The sequence below is a fragment of the Triturus cristatus genome, chromosome 6, assembly GCF_964204655.1.
Source record: "Triturus cristatus chromosome 6, aTriCri1.1, whole genome shotgun sequence".
Taxonomy (NCBI): Eukaryota; Metazoa; Chordata; class Amphibia; order Caudata; family Salamandridae; genus Triturus; species Triturus cristatus.
Window position 1 is genome coordinate 349,028,779 of NC_140589.1, and position 20,277 is coordinate 349,049,055.

General features: G+C 46.0%; 1 protein-coding gene across 1 annotated transcript; it reads right to left on the reverse strand.

The window, feature by feature from the left end:
- Positions 1-256: 256 nt before the first annotated feature.
- Positions 257-3,657, reverse strand: ID2 (inhibitor of DNA binding 2). The gene is made up of 3 exons (XM_085610746.1): positions 2,929-3,657; positions 2,071-2,137; positions 257-921 (listed from the first exon to the last, which is right to left on the reverse strand). Exons 1-2 carry the CDS (start codon positions 3,289-3,291, stop codon positions 2,078-2,080), a joined length of 423 nt encoding a protein of 140 aa, XP_085466872.1. The 5' UTR covers positions 3,292-3,657; the 3' UTR covers positions 257-921; positions 2,071-2,077.
- Positions 3,658-20,277: the final 16,620 nt, after the last annotated feature.

Sequence of the window (20,277 nt, forward strand, 5' to 3'; positions counted from 1 at the left end):
GTATTAGCACCCAAAAAAACACTTGGCGGTTAGATGCTGAACTCTGTGATGCCGTCTGTCCACGACACACGATTTACAAATACGTACACGGAACTGCCCCTGTAAACGCAATCTTGGAACTTCCCAGAAAGAATCTGCAAACGCGCTTGAATCCACTGCTTATTTGGTAACGCGAGAGCACATCTGCAAGAGTCCTTTCCAATAATAGGGTTACATTGCGACAATTGTAAAATGAGTTAACCCCCCGAAGAAACAGTCAATTCAATAAACACTTTATTTATTTACGTATAAAAATGTTAAGTTTTACAACCGAACTTTTATAAAAAGTTCAGCATGATTAATGTAAATCTTTGCGCATTGATGCAGAAATCGACCTCTGCCGCTATACAAGGAAACACTCAAAAGAGTTGCCAAGGACGTCTCTTCCTTTATACGTCTATGTACACAAAAGTCAGCCTAGTGCATGTCAAAAATCTACATTTCTGACCCACAATAAAACACAGCTCGAAAACTGAACTCTCGGACCCTTCCCTTGGTTCACGCTCCACCCTTTTGTTTTTTTTGGTTCTCCAAAAACAGGCAAAGTCTGCGGTGTGAGGGGGTGGGAAGAAATCAGGCAAAACATAGTATTTCTGGTATCCGCTCCCCATGCTGGGAATAGTATATAAAAAGTTAGCCTTCCCCACTGGAGAAGTAGAGTCTCTTCATAAATAAACTGATCAGTCCAGAGGTCGGTGAATAACTTAGCAGGGGAAAGGAAAGGAGGCTTTTATCCTCCACGGTATCATAGCTTTATTATTAACAAAAGTCTAAGTGATTCCAACGTTGATCCCATAATGGTGATTGACACACAAAAAAATCTCCGCGATCGTGATGCCGTAATCTTGTGCAAGAGAAAAAAAAATCTGTGAGGTTGAACACCTGCAAAAGATTGAAAAGAGGCGTGTTTAGGGGAATGCAAACAGGGCACAGATCGGGACAGACTGGCGCCAGGGAGGAAGCCGCAGTTTGAACACTTCAGCCAAACACTCAACATCGGGCAGCACCGTGGCAGCCAGATGCAGGCACACACATACACACAAGGGGGAGCTTTCCACAGCGTAAACCAAACATGAAACCCCCACAGTAGGACCCCTCCCAGCGCGATCTGTTTAAGCACCAGTGATTGCAGGCGCCAGACTGCTGCTTGCATGAATTATTTGATTAAATACAGCCACTTGTTCGCATCACCCCCGCGCATGAGGAGATGTGGGAGAGCCGGATGAAGCTTGGGGGCCCGACTGTCCCAGAAAGGCAAGCTTTGACACCACTGCTGCGCGGGCACTCACTGACAGGGTGCATTCACTGGTGTCCTGCAGTACATGTCACAGTCTAAAACAACCCAGCCACGGTCAGTGGCTAACCCATACCAGGACAGGGGGCACAATAAACATTACACAAATACTGATTAACTGTGCCCAACGAGTGAGAAACTCTAACAACCATGGCTCGTATGATGACTTTAGCCAGGCTACCATATACTGCGTAGTACTAAGAGCGCAATACCCTGTGACTTAATCCATAAAATAGTGCATGCTGGTACTTGTAGTTCACATCAACGGATTGTATAAGTCCTTGGTGACACCGGTCAAGCTAAATCCCACAAAAGCCACAGAAAGCCATATTATACCAGACTTTAAATAGGGCATGTGACGATTATAAGCCACACTGGCTTGGTATTGTTGCGATCTATGAAGTTTGTTTACATCTAATGCCATGACGCAATGAATCGCTCACGTACCGATCACAGGCGGTCTTTCGGCATGAGCCGAACCAGTGATCAGTAGTTTGCACGTAGATCTAGATCTCTGCAAGCAGGCGCTTAACCCACTGGACTAACGTCAAAAGAAATGCGTGCAGTTCGTAAATCGTCCTATTCTAATGGAACTTTCTGAACTTGGTCCGGAGGGGCTCTGCGCCTTTCCAGGCTTTTGGTTACCGGTCCCAGCGTATGTACCTGGCCACCCTCCAACTACATACCGCCCCCCCCACCCCACACACTTCCCAACCCCCAAACACTGCGATACTCACCGTGGGTTCAGGGATACAGTGCCTTGCTGTCATTCGTCGTCAATAAATCCGAAGGGAAATCAGAGGCCTGGAGAAAAACAAAAAAAGACAAAAGGAGTTCGGGAGGCAGCATTAAACTTCGATCCAAAAACAGCAATGTTATTAAAATAATCACCGCTTTAAAATAAAGTTTTGGATAACCCATATCGAACAGCCTCTACATGGTCATGAGACGACATTTTACATACCTCAACTACCGATAGCGAAGTAAATCGCTGTTGGGAAGAGCACAACTCAAGAATTTACTTTAATGTAGAGTCCGAATGACAAGCGCTGGATGGCCAAGGACCCGCACCCTACTCACCCCGGGAAGGCGCAGATACTGCCACGCGACTCTACATGCTACACTCACTGTACAAGGTCATGCAAGAGGCGCACTAGGGTGAGTTGCGGGAGAGTTTGTGGAGTGATGGTCCCAAAATCTCTGCAACCATAAATGGAGTTTACGGGGCCCTTAGCAACACCAGAAAGTACAAGTTTGCGTATTCAGGATGTGCACAGCTCATGCAATCGAAACTAATGGGGGAGGTCCAGAAACGTCAGAATACTTTAAATGAGAGAGGGATCATGATAGTTCTGGCAAAAACCATAAATCACCATACATGCCCAGCATCTAAGCAATTCGGGACATCACACGCCTCTGCTCCAGCACTACAGTGGTTCGAAGTATCTCTATGGGCAATATCCTCTATACATGGCATGTACGGTCGGGAGGTGGATGATCGTCTCCCTACAAATTACAATAAGTCCATCCACTCCCGTCCTTTCGAGTCACGGTCACACCATGCCCACACACAGCCTCTTAGGTGCGCGGCTTACCTGCAGAGAGAGGATGCTGATGTCCGTGTTGAGGGCGCTGAGCGGACTCCTGGAAGCGGCAGGCGACCTCTGCTGAACATGCCCGCTGCCACCTGCAGCCATGCCCGGGTGCGAGTCGAGCGCCAGCTGCAGGTCCAGGATGTAGTCGATGACATGTTGGAGGATCTCCATCTTGCTGACCTTCCGGTTCTGCGGGATGCTGGGGACCAGCTCCCGCAGCTTGGAGTAGCAGTCATTCATGTTGTAGAGTAAGCTGAGGGGGTCCTCAAGCGGCGAGGGAGGCTTGGCTCGGGCCAGGACCCCCAGGCTGTGCTCAGACAGGCTGTTCCGCCGCACGGAGCGCACGGGGCTGAAGGCTTTCATGGCTCCCGGGGGCGTCAGGTACACCCTGCCTTCGTCCACAGTTCAGACTCGCGTCCTCCTTCCTTGGCTTCGGACCTAAGCTTGGTTCGAGGAGATTTAGCCGCTGACCAGACAACCGTGTCCTGGAACCTCTCCTCTGACAAGTCACTCTTTTAACCTGTGACAGGAGATATCCATCCACGGGCGGCAGAGGTCTCCACTACAGCCAATAACACCAGCTGTTTTTTCTCGGGCCTCCGTCAGTGGACGTCCTTCCTAGTGCAGGCTTCTTTTGCTAGCGTCTGGAAGATGTAGCTGTTCCTTCACACACTTGCTTCTCTATCCCCGCTCTCTTACAGTCAGTCGCGTGTATAAGCATAGAGCAGCGCTGCCGCTGACAGCAGCACTTTATATAGTGCACGCCCGGGCTGTCTGCCAGACCCAGGCGGCCCGCCTCGCCATTGGCCACGCGGCACCTGCTTCTCATAGACTGCCCCTGAGCCCATTCGCGAGAGCAGCCTGTAAGCTTCCTCCCGCGCATCCAATGGGTGTGCAGGGGCGGGGCTCTCATAGCCGAGCTTCTGACAATACTGTACAGTGAGTACAGTGTGGCTCAGCTCTGCCTGCTTCTGGCCTGTCGCTCATCTTGCTTCCAGCGTTTCTCGGAGGGAGGCCTCCGGGCTCACACACCTCGCACCTAGCCATGCGCCGCAAACCACAGAGGTCAAGCACCCTTTGAACTGACCTCTAATTAGGGAAACGACCTAGCAACCGAAGGCATTTCACAGCTTCATTCCGCAGCACATGCGCACACAGAGCACTGTAATCACAAACCAGCAACGTTATAATGAAGCCCGCCTTAAATTTGTAATAAAAGATTTAGGATTTAATGCAGACCATACGGTCGGACTGAGTGAATATTTTATCGATTTGAAAGACAGGCATTTGCTTTTTTAAAATAAAACGAGGATAAAATGGGCCTTGACTCATTAAACTAGAGAGGGTGTGGCCCTTAACAGGGAAATCCGCCCTTTAAATGGTCAGTCATTAAGTACCTGCACTTTTTAATTTGAAAGGGAGAGTGGCGGATTTTTAACCTGCAGAATGTAATCACTTTTAATGATAGCTTATCGACACTTCTGTGTAGCAAACAGGTGTCATGGGAGTGCCTGTACTCTCATATTTCCATTTGAAGCAATGGCTGAATTGATGACGTGTATGCCCAGGCGTGGGTTCCGTGCTCGCTGTGCCACGATTTGTTGCGATGACACCAAAAGCTCCACGGGACAATGATAACAGTATTCAAGTGTTAAATAAATGAAATGCATAAAATGCTAGACAAGCAAGCAGCAGGAGACAAAACGTGCAAACTTGCCGTGATACAATTAAACAAATGTGAGAATGAAATCTTACCAAAACATGATGCATGACCTGGGTGGGATGCTTGTTACTGTTTGACTGATTTGTACTCGTTACATCGCACAATACATATGATATAATGGGCTCTTGGAAGGGGCGTCGAGCTCCCTGGAAATAAACACTTAAGTGGACTCAGAATAACTGAATTTTCTATAAAACATGTCAAACCAGCCGATTTCGAGGTTCAGCGCAGAGTGGACGCAGAACCTCATTTGTCAGGAAACCGCCGCTTGCAAGCAGCCGTTCCGAGAAAGGGAAATTACACGATCCGGTTGCACAAGCCATCTTTGTTGTTTTGTAATGCAACTGTGCTCCTCAGTTCGCTGAACACTGCAACAGGTACTATGTGAAATTCTTTCACAAAATAACCAATGGTAACTACCTTCACCGTTCAGCAGCACCATACTGGTCTGTGATAACTGAGAGTCAGCAGACGGCGATGCTAACTAAAGTTATAATTGTTTTCCAGTCAGGTGTTACCTGTGGAAGGTGACCTCATGCAAATCTCCTGGTGCTTAACGGGTCACGCTTTGCTTGTAATTGCTAACTATTGCTGCAGTTTGAGTCACCTGGCTTACTCCCATGATGCAATTCGCGCACTGTGTTGCAGAACTCATAGCACCTCACCTGCACGCTTCCTTAATATGCCTGGAGTGACACATATGTATAAGACCACGCAAACAAAGTGCGTGACTATAAGTGCATGGATTTCCAGGCAGGTGGTATGTCGCATGGGGATCATATATAGAAAGAAGCAACCTTGGTACATGTGTTGCACATCCCTACCCTTAAAGCACAGTCATATTGCACATTGGTGCTCATATACTATTACACATCTGATGCCACAATGTGCCTTAGCCTGATCCAAGATGGCTCGGTGATCATTCCTCAAAACAATCAATAACGGAGCACTCGTTATTCTTGCAAGCTGTACACTTGCAAAATGGCACTCTGATGAGTTCGAAAATAGCTGTTAAATAACAATTATTCAGACTGAATCATCTGTAATTTGTCATCACTGAACCAACTTTATTTTTATGCTTGATTGTGTCAAAACAAAGTAAAAAACGACTTACCACTTCATATGAATTCTGGACTTTGATTTGAAGAGGAAAGAATAATGACCATAAACGTTTTAAACAGCTATTTTCAAACTCATCAGGGTGCCATTTTATACGTTGACTTACAAGCAGCATAACGAGTGCTCCATTATTGATTGTTTTGATAAGTATGTCACATTGGGGCTGTCCGCAAATCCTGCAGAATAGCGCTGCACATTTTATGGATAGATCAATCGAAAGTGATAGAGGCATTTTGTGTTGTACAAAAAGCTTCCCAAAGTGATCCACACAGATTACTTTTCCAGATGCGTCTACATCTGCCAAGTGGCCCCTTGAAATTTGCTACATGTTTAGACAGATCTGTCTTCCAGCTAATGACACTTTGAATGCAGGATTTGAAAGCCCTTATATTAGGACATGACAAGCATTGGAAAAGGCAAAAGCTTCCAATTTTATGAGTGTGCCAAGCTATTGACTTTGCCTGTGCTTGTTTGTAAAGCATTATTGAAAAAAAGCAGAAGGGAGAAAAAGCTACAAAAACTGGAGGAGAAGCACACTCCTCCCTTAAGGTATCTATAAACAGTACACTTAATTCAATATTTTTAATGTTTATAAACAGCATGGTTTATTTTTCAAGTACTTGTTCACTCAGGAAAACTGGAACAAAATAAAACAAGCATTTGCAATGCAATAGGTCTCGCATTTGCGTGGGTTTGAGCTATTGGCATTGTAAATGACAAAGCCTTTGTTTTGGTTTTTAAAACATAAATAAAAGACTGTCATTTACAATGCTAACAGCTTAAACTCTCACAAATGCGAGACCTAGTGCATTGCAAATGCTTGTTTACTACCTCTTGGCTCAGCCTGTAAGACCTCTATAAGCACAGGGTAAACCCTACTGTGTATAGGTATTTACTGTTGGACCTGCGTAACCAAATGAATTGCCCTAACATCTCAGACTTCAAGACCTCTTAAACCAGCATGAGAATGCTGTGACCTACCGCTTTAGCTTTCAAATTATGTGTAACCTGAAAGATGGCCCTATCACCTAGGACCCTAGAGTAAGGCATATGTAACTTGGACAGTAGTGCTACTGTCTAAACCTTGCAACTAACATCCCGATAATCGGAGTAACACATGTATACTTCAAAATAGAACACTTTAGAACCGTTTTACCTCAAGCTATAGAATTATGCCACACATACCCTGACCCAGTGAAATCTAAATCATCTGTTAAAAAGTTGTAATAACACCAGGTCCCTAATAAGGTCAAGCAACGCATGAAAGTGTGTGCTGTCTGATGCTTGATCCTATAAACCTGTGTACTGCCTGCGTAATCCAAAGGACTGCTGTACTGCTAAATCCCTCAAATTGTAAAATGTGCAACTCTGATATAGCTCTGCTGTCCGCAGTCTGAAGTAAGTAAAATCTGCTATCTAACAGATCTGTGCAATGCAGCTGGTAGCTCGGCTGCTATGGCCCAGGGCGTAAGGTGGGTTTAAAAGGGGAGGTAGCTCTGCTGGACAGGGCAACGTCGTGTAAGCATCTGTAAACTGATGCAGGCAAATCCTAATCTGGTTAAATACGTTCTGCTGGTAACTCAAGGTAATCAATCCCTTATGGGTTGGATATAACGCGTGCAGTGAAGGCACAGTAGGGATGCCTCAAAAAGGTGCTCTCTCAGGAAAGGCATACTTAATGAGTCTGTGTCCAATATGCATCAGCGGCCCTGCCTGGCAGCACCACGTAACACATGCGTAGTTGAAGGGAGCACTGGCGCGTACATGAAATGAAACAGGACCATGAGTAGTTGAAGGGAGCACTGGCGCATACATGAAATGAAGCAGGGCCGTGAGTAGTTGAAGGGAGCACTGGCGCATACATGAAATGAAGCAGGGCAGTGAGTAGTTGAAAGGAGCACTGGCGCATACATGAAATGAAGCAGGGCCGTGAGTAGTTGAAGGGAGCACTGGCGGCTGCATGAAATGAAGCAGGGCCGTGAGTAGTTGAAGGGAGCACTGGCGCGTACGTGAAATGAAACAGGACCATGCGTAGTTGAAGGGAGCACTGGCGCATACATGAAATGAAGCAGGGCCGTGAGCAGTTGAAGGGAGCACTGGCGCATACATGAAATGAAGCAGCGCCGTGAGTAGTTGAAGGGAGCACTGGCGCATACATGAAATGAAGCAGGGCCGTGAGTAGTTGTAGGGAGCACTGGCGGGTGCATGAAATGAAGCAGGGCCGTGAGTAGTTGAAGGGAGCACTGGTGCGTACGTGAAATGAAGCAGGGCCATGAGTAGTTGAAGGGAGCACTGTCGCGTACATAAAATGAAGCAGGGCCATGAGTAGTTGAAGGGAGCACTGGCGCTTACATGAAATGAAGCAGGGCCACGAGTAGTTGACGGGCGAGGGGCATGGTGGGTGGACGCAGAGAGTCATTTGCAGGGTGGGGAGTTCTGAAACTAGTCAGGGGGTCTGCCAGGAGAGAACAGATGCTGCCTGGTGTGCTCGGAGGTAGACAGGTCAGTCAGGTACCAATAGTGAGGGCCAGGTAGTGTAAGCCTCATGCGATCTGTTTCCTACATGCCACGGTGAATAACTTTGTACAGGCCCGAAGGACGCTCTGTGGGGAGAGGTTCTTTTGTACTGACTGACTTCTTTGAGAGGGTGACATCAGCTTGGGACTAAGATGAGACGATGGTCGTCGGTCGAGAGTGGCATGGACGGAAACTATGGAAAGGGCTCACGTCGGGGCAGTGTAGTGGGAGTCAAACAGGGTCAGTGCAGTGAGGTTCAGATGGGGTCAGTGCAGGAGGGCCCCTAAGACGGTGCAGTGGGATTTGCGTGGGTCAGTATAATCGGGGGTCAGTGCAGGGGAGCTCACAAATGACGGCTTAGTGGGGCTCATAGGTGCGCAAAGCAGAATGCTTCACATGGGCAGTGTAGTGGGGGGTCAGTGCAGTTGGGTTCCCACGAGATGGTGCAGGGAAGTAAGTCCACACGGAAATCGAGCAGGCAGGTTCGCACGAGACGGCCCAGGGGGTCTCAAACGGGTCAGTGGAAGGAGGTTCTTCACACTAGACGCTGCAGGTATCCCAAAGGGAGACAGTGGGGTAGGATTCAAACGGGGTCAGGGTGGGGAAGTTCACTGGAGACAGTACGGAGGGCTCAAACGAGATCAGTGCTGAGAGGTACACACGGAAATAGTGCAGGCACACGAGACGGTCCAGGAGGGGGCTCAAACAGGGTCTGTGCATTGAGGTTCACACTAGAGGATGCAGGTGGCCCACAGGCAGACCATGGAACGGGATTCAAATGGAGTCGGTGCGGGGAGGTTTATAGGGGAGGGTTCCGCGGAAGCTCGAAAGGTTCACACAGGAGTCCTCGCACAGGTTTGACAGTGGGTTCAGCGAAGCAGGGCTTGGACAGGGTGGGGGGGGCGGCATGGTCCGTCCGTCTGCATTTTAAAGCTCACTATACAACTGGAATTCGATCTGAGCAGAGCACAGCCTTTCCAGGTGTGCCCCAACTTGCCTCTTGTTGACTGTCTCTTTTCTGTCACTCCGAGCAGGGCGGGGGCGGACGGCACAGCATGATGAATTCGGTGACAGTGGTTACTGATTACGTCCCTCTTTCTCTCGCACTGCCCTCCCCCAATCGCACACCTTTAGGATGGGCAAGGGTGATACTCGGTGAAGGCAGCTGATATGGTGCACGGGGGCAGGTCGGATTACCCATTCTTAATGCCGCTTGAGGGGGGTGGCTCATAAGGAATTAACAATGGGGAAACTGTGGGGCGAAATAAAAGTCGTCGATACAGGAGAGATTTTTATCACTTCAAACTAGAATCCTCTTCCTGCACTGGGGGTCAGATTTTGTGAGCGAGGCTGTGGTAACGCTTGCTAAGGCAGTTAGATGTATACACAGTGCTTTAAATGGAAATATAGAAATGCAAGTATCCACTCTTTAGGGCACCTTTTTGCTCTCGAGAAGTGTCAGTACTCTCGCATTAAACGTACTGCAGCTGTGCTGGGAAGTGCAGGTACTCCCCCTTTAAAATAAAACAAGTGCAGGTACTCTGTACCGGAGAGTGGCTGCCCATTTAATGCACTGTGTAGGCTGAATCACGTGTTACTACTGGGAGGAGATGGGTTAGCCACTTGGCTGGCTCTGGTTGAGCCGGAGATCCTCTTGAACTCAAAACGAGACGAACTTTCATGTGTCTTCTGCAAGCCACCGACGCCCAAACCTCATGCACCAAGCATTAAACAATCCGCGAATGGTGTGCGAGAGCAGGCCATCTGTTTTGCATTATGGCGCACAAGTCTGGGCACGATAATGCAAAACAGATGTGGGCCGTGCGGGTAACAGACACCAATAGACCGTGGGCCGGGCAAATGCGGGACATGCGCCCGCATTTGCCCAATTGCGTGCTGTCTTTGTTAGAAAGACGCACGCAACGCCCAATAGCCTGCAACAATAACAAAACCACATGCACAAGCGTGTGGTCAGCTTTTAGAAGCACCTACAAGAAGTCTCGCGCTGTGCGAGCAGTGCTACGCACTGCAACGCTAGGCGCTACGCACTGCAACGCTAGGCGCGAGACCTAAAAAAGTATAATGAAGTTTAAAGCAAAGCGCTTGCACAGGCCTAAATTGCTTTCAACAGGCCTCAGATGTGAAACATGCTCTAGCCATTTAGTCCTCTGCAGAAGCCCAAGGAGCAAATTTATCCACCTCCAGGAGAAGGACATCTCCTTTTTATTAAAACATGCTAATTACACCATCTGCCTCAAACATTAGGTGAGTGAGTGCAGCAGCTAGCCACTCCACAGCACAATAAAAGCCTTTGGGTGCCAGTGCCTGAGCCTTTGTGCAATATGTGGAACGCAGCAGTTAAAATTAAAATCCTTAAAATCTGCTCTTTATTCATATCCCTGGAAAATAATATATGTTTCTCTGCTTTTACCAACAAGCTGGGAAGGGGGAGATGAAGCTCCCATGGGTGCGGGAGGTGGGTATAATGGGGTAGAATATGCAACAGTCACTTTGCCTTTGAAATAAAAAAACATGATCATACTGTCCTATGTCCCTATATGTGAGGTTGCTAACCGCTACAATTTACTAATAGAAAGTCCTTTCTACCAATAAAATGTACACAAACTAAGCCCCCTAATGGATTATTTCAAAGATACTTGGGTTGGCAGACTACTTTGCTCTTAACACAGATGTCAACCCAAATTCCAAATACCATGTCTATAACAGCACTTTGTCACAGGGAGCCAAAACGAGCAAGGCAGTGGAAGGCTGGCTCAATGCCTTCCAATCCACACTAGGCAGAACCCAACCGACACACTATACATTTAAATTTATAGAAGCATCACATAAAGAGCAAATCTTCCAATAACTACAAATGAAGTAATCTGTAACCCAAATTGAACCTAATCTTAGCAAACAAACCAGAAGAATGTCCAACACGCTACTATTTAAGTCAGACTCTTCATAAACAAAAAAGGAGTTGATTACTTAGCAATAATAGCCAAAAGCACTTCATAAATAAATACTAACCTACAAAACTCCCAATAAACTATAGCATAATCCTAACTAACATGACATCTAATCCATAGATATTAATTGGTAAATAAGTAAAAAGAAATGTAATAAATGTATAAAAAAGTGTAAAAAATTAATAAACGTGTAAAACATGTAAACAATGTTGTAAAAAGATGTAAAAAATTCTAAGGTATACATTAAATAATAGTAAAAAATATGTACAATTATTTAATTTATCCTGAAAAATATGTTAAAATGATGTTGAAAATATGTATATTAAACAATTTAACAAATGTAAAAAAAAGTTAAAGAATTAAAAAAAATCCTAGAAAATGTACAACATGCAGTACTGCTTAAATATGATTTACACTGTTTATATAATAACAAAAATGTATTAAACAATATTTTATTGAATAATATATAAATGTTAGTTTATACTACAAATATATATGTTTAAAAATGTAAAAATATACATTAAATGAACTTTGAAAAATAAATAAAATTGTAATTAATGCTATTTATTACAAGTGTATAGCTAACGCCTTTTTGAATTATCTTTCTTAACACTATACTAATTAAATGACATAAAGTACTCCTACTACATAGAAATACAATTAAAAAAGTATTTCACACTAAGATGATTACATTAAATAATCACACTCCAACATAAATCATTTTGAAGAAAGTATTGTGCACTAAAGTGGTAATATTAATATTCCCACTCCAATATATACCAATTTGCGGAAGATGTTGGACACTAGGGGGGTGACATGTACTATTCCCACTGCAATCTAAACCAATTTGTGGAATGTGTTTTGCACTAAAGGGGTGGCATTTACTATTCCTACTCTGATCTAAACCAATTCAGGGAAGATGTTAAACACTAGGGACCTAATTACAATGTCAGTCGGAAAGCCGCCGACTTCTGGTAGGAGGCTTTTCGACCGACATTGTAGGTTTAAACTCCGACCGTCGTATTACAATGGCAACTGTCTGAGTTTAAACCGGTCGGGGAATCCGATTCGGTTCCAACTAGCTCAAGAAGCCCATAGGCCTTTCGGATAGGCCTCATAATCTTTAAAATTCAGCGTTTCTGTCATTGGGATTATGATGGCACTTTCCGACAGCAATTCCATGTCGGCCTTACCGACATGGGACAGCTATCGGAAAGTTTCTTTGGGGGCCACTAGCAGGGCCCCTTTTTTCCCTGACTTTCCGCATGTTGCCCTGGAGTTCGCCTATGGTGCGCTCTTCACACCCCTGTACCCAGAGGTGCCTGCCTACATGGTGCAGGGATGTGCACCGCGAGGTGCCTGCCATACAGTGCAGGGATGTGTAAAAACATACATTTTTCAATGGGAGCTTGTGCTGCGGGCGGTTTCGGCCCGCTGAACAAGCTCCCATTAAAAAATGGAAGTTTGCATCCTAATTGCGGTGTCGGAATCGCTGACCAGAGGTCAGTTGGTGCCCCATCTGGGGCAATGTGGGTCAGATGCAACTACGACCGACATCGTAATCAGGGCCAAAATTGGCTGATATTTACTATTCCCACTCTAATCTAAACCAATTTGGGAAAGGTGTGGTGACATTTACTATTTCCACTACAATCTAAAACTTTTTAGGCAAGTGGTTGGGCACTAAAAATTATATGCACAATCAATACTCCATAGTCACACATAATTTTTGATTTATAAAAATCTATATATTTATAATTAAACGTTAAGATATAAAATAATACGTTTATTACCAAGGCCAGAGATCTCTAACTCTTTCTGTAGTGAGATCTGGATCTGTTCAAAGAAAATCCTGTTGAGCTACTAGCACCGAATACGGTAAAATAGTGACAACATGTGTTAACGTTATACTATGACCAGCCAATGCCGGATTATCAGTAATGCCTACCCAAGCATTCACAAGAAGTAACATTTAAATCGTCACATCCCCTTTGGCACAAAGGACATAACCACAGCAGTAAGTCTTCCCTACTTAGCTTGAGTTTTCAGTTGGCTATCAACTAAAAAAGTCCTTTAGAACTGTAATATTTTGTCTTCGTCAGCATATTCGTTTTTGGAAATACACATATTATTCTATCAAATACTACTTTCCATTTTGGGCAAACAAACTGCTCACACAAATGTAGTTATTTGCAAAATGCTTTATTAAAAATATGTAGAGTTGGGGGGGCGGAGCTTACCTGGCTCCAAGATGGCTGCGGCATACGAACGTTCCGCTCGTCATTCTAACTATTCACTAATTATCCTTGCTTCCCTCGATCCCCTGGGCTGCAGGTCCTGATACCGTTGTGACCGCGCTCACAGGCTGACGATCGAGCCCATTATCGACAACAACGGACATCGCCAGCTGCGGCTTTGGGAGGTGATGCTGCGAGGCCTACTGGGTGTAGGGGGTGCGGCCTGCGGCGGAGCCATGCTTGATTGCTTGCTACCCCGGCGACCAAGGCCCTCCCGAGAGGCACGAAGCGGGGTGTCTGGGAGGCGGTACGGCACCTGGGAAAATTTGATGGTTGGCGCTGGCACCCTAACCGAATACTGTGAGGTGAGTGCTTAGCACGAATAGATTTGTGGGAAAAGGCACGCTGCGGGGCTGACGCGCCCCGGAACTGAGAGGCTGGGCAACGGCGGATAAATGCACACGCGGGCGAGGGAGAGACCTGCGGTAGCCCCATGCTGCTGCTGACCGCTATTGCGGACTGCTGACCTGCAGCTGAGAATCCCTTGCAGCCCAGCGTGCTTCTGTGAGACAGTGATAGAGGACGCCTGAGCATGCTTGAGGGAACGGACAGGGCGATTGGGCTGCTGGGAGGAAAGAGATCGGAGCTAATGCTGTGGCTGGAATCGTAGTGCCACTGCGACGGCCCCTTTGGAGAGAACCAGACACAGACCAATTGGAGTCCTCATGGGCTCAAATCCAGGTGGCAGTGGCAGAGTTTATTAATGTGAGACAATAATCACGTGCACTAAGGCTGAAATTGGTGTGTGTGCAGGCGGGATTGCCGACTGAGATTTGAAGACTGAAAGCGGCTGCACTATTATATACGGGGAGCACTACCCCCATAGCGCTTCACTGTAAGATCTACAACTGACCTTCACTCACCCGATCGTACCCCCCCAGCACTTGCAAGGTGTGTTTGAACTTAAGGGGAAGAAGGTAGACTGGAGGAGAACGTTGAAGACCAGCTTGGTGTGCAGGGGGATTGCTGTGACGTGGAGCGCTCGCCTTGCAGGGGAGCAGAGATCTTGCAGAAGCAGGTTGGTGCCTGACCTATGTCCTGAAACTGCCAGGGAGAGTCCCTGCGGTGGTGGCCCAGGGGTTGAGCGGGGCTTACGACCTCTGGCCCAGTCACCTTGCAGAGATGGGCAAGGTGAACAAAACACAACAGAAGCTGCAGTTTGAGCAGCATAAGTCACGACATAGAGAAGAGGACGCAGGCCCCGAGGGAGCAGACCAGCAATTGGCCTCGAAGGAATCGGAAAGTGACCTGCGACAGATTCTATCTGATATGCAAAAGAGCCTATTCACCATCGATGCCAAAATCGACATGCTGGCTTACAAGATGGACATGTGTGAGCGAATGGACAAGCAGGCAGAACGGCTTGATATGACGGAGCGGAGAGTGGCAGACATTGAAGAGGCTCGAATGCACAAAAGAAGCTGGAGAAATTGCTAACAACCCTCCAAGACAAAGCTGAAGACTTTGAAGCCAGGTCTAGATGCAGCAATTTTCGAATTACTGGGCTCCTTGACACCACTCCGATGGGGAACATGGAGGTCTTCACAGAAAAAGTGTTGGTCACTCTGCTAGACACGTTCTCTGATATGTTTATTGTTGAGTGGGCACATCGATCCCTGGGGCCTCGGCCACCGACGGGTGCCCCCCCCCGCCCAGTCATTGCGAAGCTGTTAAACTACATGGATAGATATGCTGCCCTGAAACGCGTCAGGGAATTGATAGATTTACAGTATGAAGGCTCCACCCTCTCGCTATTCCCTGATTTTACTATCAAAGTACAGGAAGTTAGAAGACAGTTTGCCCCGTTGCAACAAAAATTGAGAGATCTGGGGCTTAATTACGCTATGCTCTACCTGGCTAGATTAAGGGTCACAATGGATGGTGCATTGAAAATTTTCCCCGACCCTAAGTCTCTGCAAAAGGAACACAAGAACTGCAACAAGTCGGAAGGAAGAGGGAATTCATCGCAGGAATTGCCGGAGCCTGAGGAAGGTGACACAGAGGAATAGGGTGCCTCGTGAGCTGTGATGAATAATGATGAACATTTACACAAGGTTGGCTACTGTTAATTATCATAACTAATAACACAGGGATCGCTGAGGGGTGTTTGGAGAACTGGACCCTTCTGTCTCTCGCTTGCATTTATTGGGGGCCTTATTTTTATACTATTTTTATACTATCCTCTGCGAGAGGGGAAGTGGCCATAGCCTGTACTAAGGTTACGATATGGGAACACTTGACGTGATTCTGCTTATGCTGGCGACTCTGAGGGTATAGATCTGAAATGGCTTAAGCCAATACTTTTTCACTGGTATGTCTGCACTATTTGGCCAAGAGAGTCTCTTTCTTTAAAAACGGGGGAGGGAATGCATAATAGAAGTTGATGGTTAAAGGTTATGATTGGAAGCCACTATTGGCTTATTGACGTGTGGCCGGTACCATCTGCCCCTGTATGTTACCCACTATGCACTTACATTTTTGGATTAAGGTTTAGTGCATTTTTCTAATCGAAATGGCACTGTTATGTGGCATGGGGTGGGTTGTTCTGTCTCGATCATGCCCTGTTGGGATGGCATGACGTGGGTGGTGGGAGGGGGCGTTCCTCTTTTCTTTGCTCGTTTGGTACTGCAGTATGGGGTGCTGGATATGTACAATTGATGTTTCACAATTAATGCTGTATTCAAGTAAAAATATGTTCCACATTGTCTATATGGAGGGCTCAGGGGTCATGACTGTGTTGATTTTGAGGGTTGGTAAGAAGGCTAAAATTAGATTGCTTACGTAGAATATCAGGGACAGAAAATGAACAGAGGAAGATCCGCAAGGTGGTGGCATACTTAGCAAGGCACGAGGTGGATACCGCCCTGTTACAGGAGTCTCATTTACCTGTCAGCAGCACTGTGCTAAAACATAGAGCACTGCTAGACCATACTCCACAGAGAGTGGAGGAAGAATTCCCTATCATCTGGGGAGGGGATTTTAATTGTGTGATGGATCCCGCACTAGACAGATATGGAGGGCCGGTACGGCGTCCCTCAGCATCAGCCAGAGTAATTAATGATATAGCAGTGCCGATGGACCTATTGGATGTTTGAGGGAACGTTCCCATAGCGTGGGTGGCTTTACCCACTTTTCTGCCCCATATCACTTACATACCAGAATTGATTATTGGTTTGTAGCACGTAGATTGATGCCGCAGGTATTGGACTGCAAAGTGCTCCGCCACTCTCTCTCAGACCATTCCCCGATACTGTTGGACATAGGCAATCTTGGGAAAAGGACTGCTCCCTTTACATGGTATTTCCGACCATTTTCATTCATGGATAGCATGTTTCGCGTTGAACTAGCTGAAGCGATAGAGTGTTTCTTTGAGATGAATATAGGTTCTGTTCAGAAATTCGCCACAGTGTGGGAGATATTTAAAGTGTGCATCAGGGACGTGGCCATGTCCAAGCACTCAGGGGTATTGCATTCTATTTGCCGTCGACTGGTTTGTTTGGAGATGGAGCTAGCTGATATGGAAAAGGCAGCATTAGGGGACAATTGCTCCAGTGTTTTCGAGAGATCGAAAGAGTGGCTAAACAAATACCATGAATTTGCTGACAGTGAGGTTAAACATATGGGGAAGTATGCAGTGGCCAGGACGTATGGTGAGTGAGACCGGCCAGGTGCGGTTCTCGATGCGCTACTGCGTGGTATAAGGAAAACTGAGAACGTAATGGAAATTCGTGATGTTGATGGAAGCTCGCTTACTGACAGTGCTAGCATTGCGAATAGATTTAGTCAATGCTATGCCGATCCATATAGTAAATAGTTTTCATGGACGAAGCTGCCTCCATGGAATATCTGGAGCAGATCCGGTTGCCCTGGCTTACTAACAAACACAGGGAGTATCTTATGAGGACCGTGGATGCTTATGAGATATTGGTGGCTCTGAGATCGATGATATCGACTAGTGCACCAGGGGCGGATGGACGTACTAATTTTAACCAAGTCAGACCAGCTCTTATGTACCTTCAATTGTTGAAGGATGATTGTATTATTTTTATAGTAGGGTTTTTAAAAGCATATTTGAAATCAAGGCACTTTATGGACATGTAGAATTTTCTCTTTTAGACATGTCTTTAGATTATCTACAGTGAGGTAACGGAGTCTGTTTTTTTTTATTTTTAAATATTGTTAATATTTTATTGTCTTCATGTATTGTATTTGTGTAACTTTTATGGTTTTGCAAACAAAAACCGAATAATGTATATTGGATTAGACTTACTGTCACGTTCTATAAAGAATTTAAAGATCTATTAATCCCACACTTGTGCATTCTCTTTGAAGAGATGGGGGAGGAGGTTTTGATGCTTGCCTCTATGAGAGAAGTGCTTATTGTTACGATACTAAAGCCCGGAAAGCCGGCGGACGAAAGCTCGGCCTATCGCCCCGTATCGCTACTTAACATAGATACAAAGCTTAATGCGAAGGTCTTGGCTAATCAACTCGCCCCTTTGGTTCCCCTTTTGGTTGGCCCTGAACATGCAGGGTTTGTTCCAGAGCATAATTTGTCGTATAATCTCAGAATGATTTTTGGTGCAGTACAACATGTCAGGCGCAAGATCAAAGCAGCAGCGGTCTTTTTAGATGCCGAAAAGGCTTTTGATTCGGTAGAGTGGTCGTTCAGGTACTTGGTTCTGAAGCGTATGGGAGTGGGTGAGATTGGTTGGAGTCCTAAGTGGTTTTCCAGCTGCCCGCATACGATTCGGGGATATAGGCACGTCTCCCATAAATATATCGAGAGGTGCGCGGCAGGGATGCCCTTTAATCCCGCTGCTATACGCCCTTGTAGCTGAGCCACTCGCCTGTGCTCTCAGAGAATACCATAGTCATTGGGGTATCTGATTTTATAAGTATAACCTCATCGTTTCAGCTAACGCAGACAATACTCTACTATATGTAAGGGATCCTGAGGTTAATCTCACCCCTATCCTTGAGGAGGTGGTCAGGTATGGGAACAGATCGGGATTGAAAATCAACTGGGCAAAGTCCACCATTTTTCCCTGCCATGCTCCAAATTGATCTATGTTATCCTCTGCGGTGGTCAGCTGAAGCTATTAGATATCTTGGAATCAAAGTTCATACGGATTTTGCCCTGGTGATCAGGGAGAACTATGGCAAACTTATTTCCAGATTGGAGGAGGATATTGAGCGCTGGATTTGACTGCCCCTATCACTCTTAGGACGCATATCCCTTATGAAGATGGTCGTACTACCTAGATTTCTGTTTAAATGTTTAAAGGTCTGCGTTCGCTCCTTATAAGGCTGGCTTGGGCGGGAACACAACCAAGGGTCAGTTGGAAAATCCCTACTCTACCATACTCAATGGGTGGTCTGGGCACCCCGGATCTGGACTATACTATAGAGCAGCTCAATGCGCCCATGCTTATTATTGAACGGAAAACCAAACGTGTCTTCCGCATCTATTTATAGAACGAGCGGTGGTGGCACCGGAGCCACTGCCAGTGAGACTGTCTGAACCCCAATAAGAAGAACGGGGATCCTGGATCCCATAAACTCTGAAGGCCACGCTTGGCACAATTTGCTTAAAAGACAGGCAGGTGCCATTTTATATTCACCTTTAACCCCTATTCAGTGGTATGACTGGATGCCAATAAGTCGCAAGAAAGGAGTGGTTCAGGCGCTTGAAAAGGTAGGTGTTACTAAGATTGAGGACTTGCTTGTAGATGGAAGGGTCAGCGGCTGGGAGGAATTGGTTGAAGGGGTGGAACCTCCCTCGCAATTGGTCCGATTTCAGTATTATAGAGTCAGACATGGGCTGAGGGAGCTGCTGTGTGCGGAGTTACAGGAGCCCCCTGAGTTAATGGCTCTCTCCCATATTATACGCTGCAAAACCCCTAGAAAAATGGTCTCTATTATATATTCTACTACACAGAATGAAAGGCGGCATCATTTCACTAAAGCTAGACTTGAATGGCAGACTGATTTGGGTATTCTTCCGGAAGACAGCATTTGGGGATACTGTTGTGACATCACTGAAAAAGTATCGCTGAATGTCAGACACCGTTTTATACATTTTAAATTTCTTCAAAGAGTTTATTACACGCCTGAGCAATTACTTAAATATGGGCTCCATGACTCGGCGGCATATGAAAGATGCAGTGCAGATGTTTATGCCCTTGGTCTGGACGTGCCCCCACATAGCAAAATATTCCGACCAAATCTTCCACTTATTAAGTGAAATTTGTGACAAAGTACTTGCGCCGAACCCGTTAATGGCATTATTGGGATATACAGGGAAGCTACCCAAGGGTGTTCGAAGATTAATTGATATAGAACTACTGCTTGCCAAAAGGAGACTGGCCATCAAGTGGGCACGTGGACCAATTCCGTCTATCTCTGATCGGTCCATAGATATGATATATTGTAATATGCTATTGGAGATTTACAGCGAACTGCTTCCACTGCGGAATCAACCAAAAAACCTTTTGGCTTTATTTCAACAGTATTTGGTGGGAAAGGAAAAGGGGGAGGCGGAGGGCACACTTGATGAAGGGGCAGATATAGGCAGAGGGAAACAATAGTTTACAAATTTGGACAAGTAAGGCTAATAATTGTTTGTATAGCAGGTGCCTGAGAAACACACAATTTACTCCAGCTGGGTAAAAGGAGCACACTTGATAATTCTATACATTATTTGTAAAGTTACCCTATATGT

Coding starts and splice junctions, on each gene's coding strand:
- ID2 (XM_085610746.1), bottom strand. CDS start 3,291: ATGAAAGCCTTCAGCCCCGTGCGCTCCGTGCGGCGGAACAGCCTGTCT. Junction 2,138..2,928: donor TCAGCATCCTCTCTCTGCAG/GTAAGCCGCGCA, acceptor GTTTTTCTCCAG/GCCTCTGATTTCCCTTCGGA.